The 10000-nt window shown below is 43.8% G+C and overlaps 1 protein-coding gene across 1 annotated transcript in view; it reads right to left on the reverse strand.

Annotated features, from left to right (window-relative positions):
* Positions 1 to 3871: 3871 nt before the first annotated feature.
* Positions 3872 to 10000, reverse strand: part of grxcr1a (glutaredoxin and cysteine rich domain containing 1 a) — an 8924-nt gene continuing 2795 nt past the window's right edge. The window contains exons 3-5 of the mRNA XM_061047523.1: positions 7355 to 7594; positions 7212 to 7277; positions 3872 to 4187 (exon numbers count right to left, since the gene is read on the reverse strand). Coding sequence (XP_060903506.1) covers positions 4008 to 4187; positions 7212 to 7277; positions 7355 to 7594 — 486 coding nt within the window. The 3' untranslated portion in view covers positions 3872 to 4007. The remainder of the gene's footprint in view (positions 4188 to 7211; positions 7278 to 7354; positions 7595 to 10000) is intronic.

A 10000-nucleotide genomic window follows, 5' to 3' on the forward strand; every position in this document is an offset into this window, starting at 1 on the left:
TAATTTATTAAATTATTTTGCTTTCCTTTTTTTCTGCCACCTGCTTCGATGTTTTCAGTGTTTGTTCCTCCCTAAAAGGGGCGTGTCCAACTGATTGGCCACTCCAAAACCCAACACACTGATTGGCTAATTGACTCATTAAAGGAGCAATATGTAACTGCCCCCTAGTGTTTAAAATGAGTACTGCAGTCTAAATTCTAAACATTGTAGAGAGCTGTCTCCCCCCGCCCCCCCTCCTCTCTAGAGTCCATGCTCACACAGGTCACCATGTGGTGGACTCTGAAGCTTCAGTGTTTATCCAGCTCTGCATGGGTCTGTAAACCTTTCTGTGTTCTAACCTCTCTCCATTTTTCAAAAGCATCTCCAATATTGATCCTAGTTTGAGCACGTTTCTGCTCGTGGAGCTTATTAGAAACATGCAGAGGCTTTTTAGGTCGGGTACAATCACTTCTATCTGAACCACTTCTCTTGCCCGCTTCCATCGCTGCAACACCTGTTGACCTGATAACTGCTCTCATATCTGGCAAACCGAGGGGCGTCCAAAACGGCCGTGTGGGGGCGTGTCTTAAAAGCGCCTACCTTCTCTGGTCCAAACAAATCCAGAGCATTCAGGAGCAGAATCTAAAGTTAGAAGGAGGACATACTGGCTGCTGCATTGTTGTCAGAGAAGCCAGCACTTCAACATGTTTCCTTAATGATCAGATAGTAAGATACCTTTATCATCTCACTCTCTACACAGCTCACTGATTGGACCTTTAATGAAGCTCTGAAGAGTCTGTTTGTTGAAGTTATTAATAAAACATGTATGATGTGTTATTGTAAGGAGTCCCAGTAGATATGATGAATGGAGATGGAAAAGGTCAACAAACAATATGTATGTGTGTATGTGCCCCCCCTCCCCCCCTTCATAAATCAGAAGTCTGGACACGTCCCGCTCCCGGAGACAACATGCTTTTTGTCTAATCAGTAAAAACGATGAAAACATTATTTCTGCTCTAATCAAGTCCTGGCTGCAGGATTCTTTGAGTGATGATTTACTCCATTAGAGTCACTGAAGAGCATCTGAACACATCAGGGACAGATAAAGGTAAGATGAGATATGGATGGTTTAGACTGGCATGTTACCCCGAGTCCGTTAGAGGGTGCAGTTGTCGGGATGAGAGAAAGGGGGTGCACTATCCTGCACGCTGACGTCAATAAAAACATTCATTTCCAACCAGTGTGCGCAGTGACCGAGCGTTCAAAACATTACGCACAGCATCTCGGCCGGACCACGATCCACTACTCGACCCGGAGCCCCGGAGAGCGGAACCAGCGCGGACCCGGCGGCACTGCAGGTTTTTACACCGTTCAATGTTCTCTTCATGTCTCGTCATGTCATTCCCCTGAGCCGCTGCCCGTCGTATTTCCTTCCATGTCTCCCCCCCCCCCCCCCCCCCCCGCAGAGAAAGCACAGGCTCGTTAATGCACGGTGATAACGGCTCGTCTCTGTCGCCATCATTCATCTGTTTAGTGAAAATGTTTGAACGTCAGAATCATCGATGCATTCTCATGTCCCCCCCCCCCCCCCCCCCCTCTTATATATGTCTCCTGCAGCCTGCAGAGGGGGGGCGCAGTGAACCTGCACAGTCGGGGTGTCGGATCTTCATGCCTCCATCACCACCAGCCTGTGGTTACAAACCCCCCCACCAGGCTGCTCTCGTCGGTGAAGCACCGAGATTTAGAGCAGGAGAGATGTGCTCCCCTCCCATTGGCCGTGCAGAACCCCCCTCATTAACCTTTTTCAGTAATGACTTATCGATCTGGTTTCTGTTTCGATCACAGGTCCAGGTGGAGAGTCTGGAACAGGTCCAGGTGGAGAGTCTTAATGGCGGATCTTCTGCTCGGTGCTGTCAGCCTCTTTACAGTGCTGCCTTGTCTAATCATGTTCAAGCAGCATTGTACAGGGCTATGACGACACAGAGAGCTGCGTCTCTGACCCTTCAGCCAATCAATGACATCATCCCTTCAAACCCCCAACACGAGAGGACTCTGCCATTTATTTACTAAAAAACCAGAGAAAGGACTCTCAGTCTTTGTGGACTCAGAAACATCAACACACCCGGATCAGGCTTTGGATCAGACTCTGCTGTTCTTTTGTTTTTATTCTGAAAATGAAATGTGATTTTTTTTTTTTTTTTATGAATTCTGCAACTCAAAACTAAAACATGTCACCCTAAGACAAATATCTTCATCTATAAATCCTAATTTAAGGCCCCGCCCCTTTTAGTAGCCGGATGTAGCTGCATGTTTTGACAGATACATTCTCCAAGAGTCTTTGGTGATTAAAAATCTGCAGAAATCAGAGGAGCTGAGAGGCCAAAGCTTTAGTTTTTATATATTTTCAAACTTCCACCTGACTTCACAGACCTGTCACATGACGGGGTCTTCTGATTGGCTCGTTCTTGAACTGATGCAGCGCCCTCCAGCGGACTCTAAAGATCGGATTCTTCCCGCTCTCACAGAGTTTAAGATTTTGATTTCTAGTGTTTAATTGGTTATGAGTGTGTTTGTTGTTGTTGTTGTTTTAATGTAACTTGTTGTAAATAAAGGAAACCTCAATGTTCTTTGAGAATAAATAAAGTTTGATTTGAATTAAAAATGGCAGCTGGGTCTTTATTACAGAATACTTAAAACACATAAAGACCTGAAGAGCCTGCTCAGAGACTGATCGAGACCCCCATAAGACGAGACCGGCAGAATCTGAGTCCGGTTAGGAGAGACCAGCGGGTGAATCAGAGTCCGGTTAGGGGAGACCGGCGGGTGAATCAGAGTCCGGTTAGGAGAGACCAGCGAGTGAATCAGAGTCCGGTTAGGGGAGACCGGCGGGTGAATCAGAGTCCGGTTAGGAGAGACCAGCGAGTGAATCAGAGTCCGATTAGGGGAGACCCGGGTGAATCAGAGTCCGGTTAGGGGAGAGAAACTGAACAAAGCAAATATGTTTAAAAGTCGCTTCACAGAATTGTTTACAAGTTTTTTTCCAGACACACATCCACTGAAAATCTCCCCGACCCACCTCAGGGTCCCGACCCACCTCAGGGTCCCGATCCACCGCAGGGTCCCGACCCACCTCAGGGTCCCGACCCACCGCAGGGCCCCGAACCACCTCAGGGTCCCGACCCTTCAGTTGAGCACAGCTGGTCTAGATGATGATAAACATGTTTTTGATATCTCGGTTCAGATGGATCATATGAACTTGACTGGAGGTTCTGATCGTGGTGCTGTCGCCTCATTCACCTCTCTGATTGGCTGTTTAGGATTCCTGATGATGCTAAGCTAACAGTGCTAACTCTGCATGTTTGGTTTCTTTTTTGGCCGAAGCAAACTTTTCTCCTCGGATGTTTTTATGTCGTGTGTTTGTTTGTTTCTTACGGAATAACAAAGTGACGTCTGGAAATATAAAGGTGTAGAGGTCATGTAGAGGTCATGTAGAGGTCATGTAGAGGTCATGTAGAGGTCATGTTAGGATGAAAATGAAAAGTAAAGAAGCATTGTTAACGGAGCAGCCGTCTCACTAATCCCCTATGCTTACCTTCCTGAAGGTGAAACTAGTTCTCGTCTCGCCTGCGGTCACACAGCGTGCTCACAGCATCACGCTTCAGAAAGACGACCACGAGGACACAGCGTCACGCTTCAGAAAGACGACCACGAGGACACAGCGTCACGCTTCAGAAAGACGACCACGAGGACACAGCGTCACGCTTCAGAAAGACGACCACGAGGACACAGCGTCACGCTTCAGAAAGACGACCACGAGGACACAGCGTCACGCTTCAGAAAGACGACCACGAGGACACAGCGTCACGCTTCAGAAAGACGACCACGAGGACACAGCGTCACGCTTCAGAAAGACGACCACGAGGACACAAACCGTTCATTCACACATTTTATTACAAATCTCTTTGTTCATGGCATTGATAGAGGAGTCCTGCTGAGCTGCGTCACGCTTAGCGATGGAGAGAACATGGTCACTGGCTGCAGCTCGAACAGGGACGCAGACCGTTCTCGTTACAGGAAGTGCACTTGAGGGCTTTGAAGGAATCCGTGAAGCAGTTTCGAAACACGGACATCTTGCTGCCATGGCACGTTGGGCACGGGACGAAGGCGAAGCCCCCACAGGTCTGGCACGTCTGGGGATGCTGGACCCTCTGAAACAAAAGACAAACATTTTATATTTATTTCACTTTTCAGAGAAGACACCTGAAATCCCCCCATACTTCACTTTACAGCTTCCTCCTTCAAAATAAAATACAGACTTCTCCTAAAGTGAAGACAGAGTCAGCAGCTTGTTCCTTCAAAATAAAACACAGACTTCTCCTAAAGTGAAGACAGAGTCAGCAGCTTGTTCCTTCAAAATAAAATACAGACTTCTCCTAAAGTAAAGACAGAGTCAGCAGCTTGTTCCTTCAAAATAAAACACAGACTTCTCCTAAAGTGAAGACAGAGTCAGCAGCTTGTTCCTTCAAAATAAAATACAGACTTCTCCTAAAGTAAAGACAGAATCAGCAGCTTCCTCCTTCAAAATAAAATACAGACTTCTCCTAAAGTAAAGACAGAGTCAGCAGCTTGTTCCTTCAAAATAAAATACAGACTTCTCCTAAAGTAAAGACAGAGTCAGCAGCTTGTTCCTTCAAAATAAAATACAGACTTCTCCTAAAGTAAAGACAGAGTCAGCAGCTTGTTCCTTCAAAATAAAATACAGACTTCTCCCAAAGTAAAGACAGAGTCAGCAGCTTCCTCCTTCAAAATAAAATACAGACTTCTCCCAAAGTAAAGACAGAGTCAGCAGCTTCCTCCTTCAAAATAAAATACAGACTTCTCCCAAAGTAAAGCTGCTCAGCTTTTTGTTTTTGGTGGATTTCTTTCAGCTTTTTGTTTTTGGTGGATTTCTTTCAGCTTTTTGTTTTTGTGGATTTCTTTCAGCATAATGACGCCGTGTGGCCGGCTGGATCCTGACTGATTAGTGTATGCATGACCTTTCAGAGCTGCACACGTTTTTAATAGCCCACGGTGACTGGAATGCACGACTTAAATGTCATAACACGTCTTTGTGCGGGCTTATGAAGACTATTGTTGGCTGTGAATTACGAGCAGCGCCTGAGAACAGAGCTCAGAGTGAAAACACAAACCTCGGTTTGTTCGCAGAGTGAGGAGCCCAACGCCGGCGTGTTTGAACAAATGTGTTGAAGGCTGAATCAATAAGAAGCCCTCCATTATTGATGGTCATTTATCGACGTGCATGCATCTTTGACATCCCAGCTTGTGAATGTTTTATTGATGACATGGTGAGGGGAAATGACAGCTCGCACCAAGTTACCACTGTTACTTTTACTGCTTTGCTAAAGTGCTCATGATGGATTAAAGCTGAGTCTTTGTAATATAGCAACAAGTCTTTTACCTGCTCTTTGTAAAGTGTCTCCAGATAACACTTGTTGAGTTGACGCTATACAAATAAAGATTGATTGGTTGGTGATTGTTTGGTTGGTTGGTTGATTGGTCTGTTGGTTTATTGATTGGTTGGTTGGTTGATTGATTGGTTGGTTGGTTGATTGATTGGTTGGTTTGTTGATTGATTGGTTGGTTGGTTGATTGGTTGGTTGGTTGATTAGTTGGTTGGTTTGTTGATTGTTTGGTTGGTTGGTTGATTGGTTGGTTGATTGGTTGGTTGGTTGGTTTATTGATTGGTTGGTTGGTTGATTGGTTGGTTGGTTTATTGATTGGTTGGTTTATTGATTGTTTGGTTTATTGATTGGTTGGTTGGTTGGTTGATTGGTTGGTTGGTTGATTGATTGGTTGATTGGTTGGTTGGTTGATTGGTTGGTTGGTTGATTGGTTGGTTGGTTTATTGATTGGTTGGTTGGTTGATTGATTGGTTGGTGGATTGTTTGGTTGGTTGGTTAGTTGGTTGGTTTATTGATTGGTTGGTTGATTGGTTGGTTAGTTGGTTGGTTTATTGATTGGTTGGTTGGTTGATTGGTTGGTTGGTTGGTTTATTGATTGGTTGGTTGGTTGATTGATTGGTTGGTTTGTTGATTGGTTGGTTGGTTGGTTGGTTGGTTGATTGGTTGGTTGGTTAGTTGGTTGGTTTATTGATTGGTTGGTTGATTGGTTGGTTGGTTGGTTGGTTTATTGATTGGTTGGTTGGTTGATTAATTGGTTGGTTTATTGATTGGTTGGTTGGTTTATTGATTGGTTGGTTGGTTGATTGGTTGGTTGGTTGGTTTATTGATTGGTTGGTTGGTTGGTTGGTTGGTTGGTTGGTTTATTGATTGGTTGGTTGGTTGGTTGGTTGGTTTATTGATTGGTTGGTTGGTTGGTTGGTTTATTGATTGGTTGGTTGGTTGATTAATTGGTTGGTTTATTGATTGGTTGGTTGGTTTATTGATTGGTTGGTTGGTTGATTGGTTGGTTGGTTTATTGATTGGTTGGTTGGTTGGTTGGTTGGTTGGTTGGTTTATTGATTGGTTGGTTTATTGATTGGTTGGTTGGTTGATTAATTGGTTGGTTTATTGATTGGTTGGTTGGTTGATTAATTGGTTGGTTTATTGATTGGTTGGTTGGTTTATTGATTGGTTGGTTGGTTTATTGGTTGGTTGGTTTATTGATTTGTTGATTGGTTGATTGGTTGGTTGGTTTATTGATTGGTTGATTGGTTGGTTGGTTGATTGGTTGGTTTATTGATTGGTTGGTTGGTTTATTGATTGGTTGGTTGGTTTATTGATTGGTTGGTTGATTGGTTGATTGGTTGGTTGGTTGATGGGTTGGTTGGTTTATTGATTGGTTGATTGGTTGGTTGGTTGTTGATTGGTTGGTTGGTTTATTGATTGGTTGGTTGGTTTATTGATTGGTTGGTTGGTTGGTTGATTGGTTGGTTGGTTTATTGATTGGTTGGTTGGTTTATTGGTTGGTTGGTTTATTGATTGGTTGGTTGATTGGTTGATTGGTTGGTTGGTTGATGGGTTGGTTGGTTTATTGATTGGTTGGTTTATTGATTGATTGGTTTATTGATTGACCTCATCTGCGTCTCATTCATGTTGCCAGTTCATTGTGTATTCCTCGTTACCTCGTCCTACAGGGTTTCCCAGGGACTTCATTGTGTCTGACGTTTAGCGTCTGTAACCAACCTGACCCCCACATGACCCATCGGTGATAACAAAACACTGAACACCAACCTCTATTTTAGTCAACAGATCCTGAAGTTCTCCTGATTCGTTCATGCCGAGTATTTTCTCCGCTCCCTGCAAAGTAAGTGCAGCGTCATTACTGATGAGCTCATGAATCAAAGACGTGACATCATTATCAGAGAGAGACTGACCCCCAGGTAGTGACCATCGATGAACACCACCGGTAATGAAGGAGGCTCTCCTACACGTTTGCAGCGCTCCTCCAGATCCTTCCCGTACTCGATGTCCAGGGCGATGTTCTTCTCCGCAAACTTCACTCGGTGGTTCTGGAAGATCTTACGCACGAGCTCGCAGCGCTCGAAGGTCGTCCTCACCACACGGAAACTCGTGGTGTAGATCACGATCCGCCCGCATTCCAGAGACACCTCCACCTAAAGGGAGGAGAAACCATCGATGATGTAGTGACCACGTGTATCAGTTCAACCATTACAACAGATATGATGATGAAAAGGTCAGATAATAAAGTCTCATAATGAATTATCAACACAGACGTCCCTCTCCCCAGATCCTCCTGGGGGACCCCGATGTGTTCCCAATCCAGACTGGATATATGATCCCTTCAGCGAACCCTAACCTCTATCCCGGGGTCTCCCCCTAGTTTAGAGTACCTGGAAGACCTCCAAAGGATGGCGTCCAGGAGGATCCAGATCAGATACCTGAACCACCTCAACTGGCTCCTCCTAGGTATGAAGGAGTAGCGGCTCTACTCCGAGCTCCTCCCCCTGAATGTATAAGCTCCTCCCTCTGAATGTATAAGACCCCCTCCAGAGGAAACTCATTTCAGCTCCCTCTTCACCACGACTGACGCTGACACAATCCACCCGTCAATCTCCTGTCCATTCCCCCCTCACTTTGAAGAAGACCCCGAGATACTCCTTCACTTGGGGACCCCCCACACGTGGAGGAGTTTACAGTTTCCCTCCTTGGACTCGGAGGTGCTGACCCTCATCCTGATCACACGGCTGGCTAACCGCCCCAGTGCATGCTGGGAGGTCCCAGCTTGAGGAAGCAAACAAACCAACATCATTTTTAAAACCCCCGAACTGGAGACCCTCCTCCCCCCCCCCCGTATAGTGTGGTTACATATAATCTCAACGTGGTTTGAAATAAAGTGACGGTCCTCTGACTTGAAGTCCCTGAAGGTGGAGTTTATTGTGTATTAGTTTTGTAGTTGTCGGGGTAGCTGCGTGTTTAAAACTCCCAGATGAAGCAGTGATGTCACGTTTGAAGGCCGTATTGTTCCCTATCAGTATTTACACCTCAGTTAATCCACTTCATGTTAGAGAAGCTTTGTCTGCAGTGACGCTCTTTGTTGACCTAATTAGCTCTTTGCTTAGTCATCGTTTCTCTGCATGACCTTTTGTATCACCTGTGCAGCGGCATGCAAGGCCAACGGTTACCTCAGAATAACAAACAGCTCGACGTGGTTAAAGGATACTAGAAAGCGAAGGAAAGAGAATTCATTAACCTGATTAGTTTCCTCTGAAACACTCAGCGAGATGCATCATTAAACTTTAATTACTTGAACTGCCAGCAAATGTTAAAAACAACGCTGTCATGTTTAGCACACTTAGAATCTGGAGAGATCTCACTAAACACATTGGCCGGAGAGGTTTCTCATCAGCATTACAACCTCTGACTCAAAATAAAGCCTTCTCTCCAGGTATAGGGAAAAGTATTTTCAATGACTGGTATTCAAAGGGTCTAAGATTTGTGGCTGATTTATTTCAAAATGGTGATTTTATGTCATTCAATCAACTCCAGACCAAATACAGAATACCAAACAGCCACTTCTTTGGTTTTCTCCAAGTTAGGTATTTTGTCCAATCAGATCTGATTATCCCCACTGATCAACCACTGTTGAGCTCAATTGAAAGTTTTCTTCTCAATTTTAGTTTAAATGCTCTCAACGACAGAAAAATAATTTCCTTTTTTTATGACAAATTACATCCTATTAATTGTGATAGGGTTGAGAGAACTAGGGAATTATGGGAAAGGGACTTGGAGGTTGAACTCGATGTAATCGACTCAAAGAGAGCCAATACAGAATATTACATAGACTTCAGTGAACACCACAATTTTTAAACAAAATGAATCCTCAGATTTCCGCCCTCTGTGTGAAGTGTAAAAAAGAAGTAGGAACTTATTATCACTGTGTTTGGCAATGTCCCTTAATATCCAGGTATTGGAAAAATGTTGCCCAGGAGCTTGGCTTAATTTTTCACAGAACAATAAAACTAGAGGCAGCATTGTTTCTCCTGAACTTACCTACGCAACAGTTCTCTCTATCAGCAGGACAGCTCGTTCTAAAGGGTAAACTTCTGCTCCTAGTGAGGCGATGTATTCTGTTTCAGTGGTATAGAGAAACATTTAAGGTTTTTCCTATGGAACACCTCAGTGCTAAATTAAAAGGCAATAACAACCTATTTTATAATATTTGATAACCCTTCATAGATTATCTTCCCACTGATCTGGTTGGCTTATTGCAGAAAGGGTGCCCACACTTTATCTTCAAAAATACATCATAGTCATGTTTTTCCCTTTGACATGTAATTTAGGTAGATAAGATTGTATCTGATATGATATATGTTATTACGACCCATGTATGTTATTATTTTTATATTAAATATATATATATATTTATTTTTATTCAGTAATTTGGCTACATCTGTGCTGTCTTGTTCTGTGTTTGTTATGTTAAAAAAATGAATAAAATATATATATATATATTAAAAAAAAAGACTTTAATTACTCTGCGACCTGGTCCTCTATGTTGG

Source organism: Labrus mixtus, chromosome 10, assembly GCF_963584025.1.
Source record: "Labrus mixtus chromosome 10, fLabMix1.1, whole genome shotgun sequence".
In the NCBI taxonomy this organism is placed as follows: domain Eukaryota; kingdom Metazoa; phylum Chordata; class Actinopteri; order Labriformes; family Labridae; genus Labrus; species Labrus mixtus.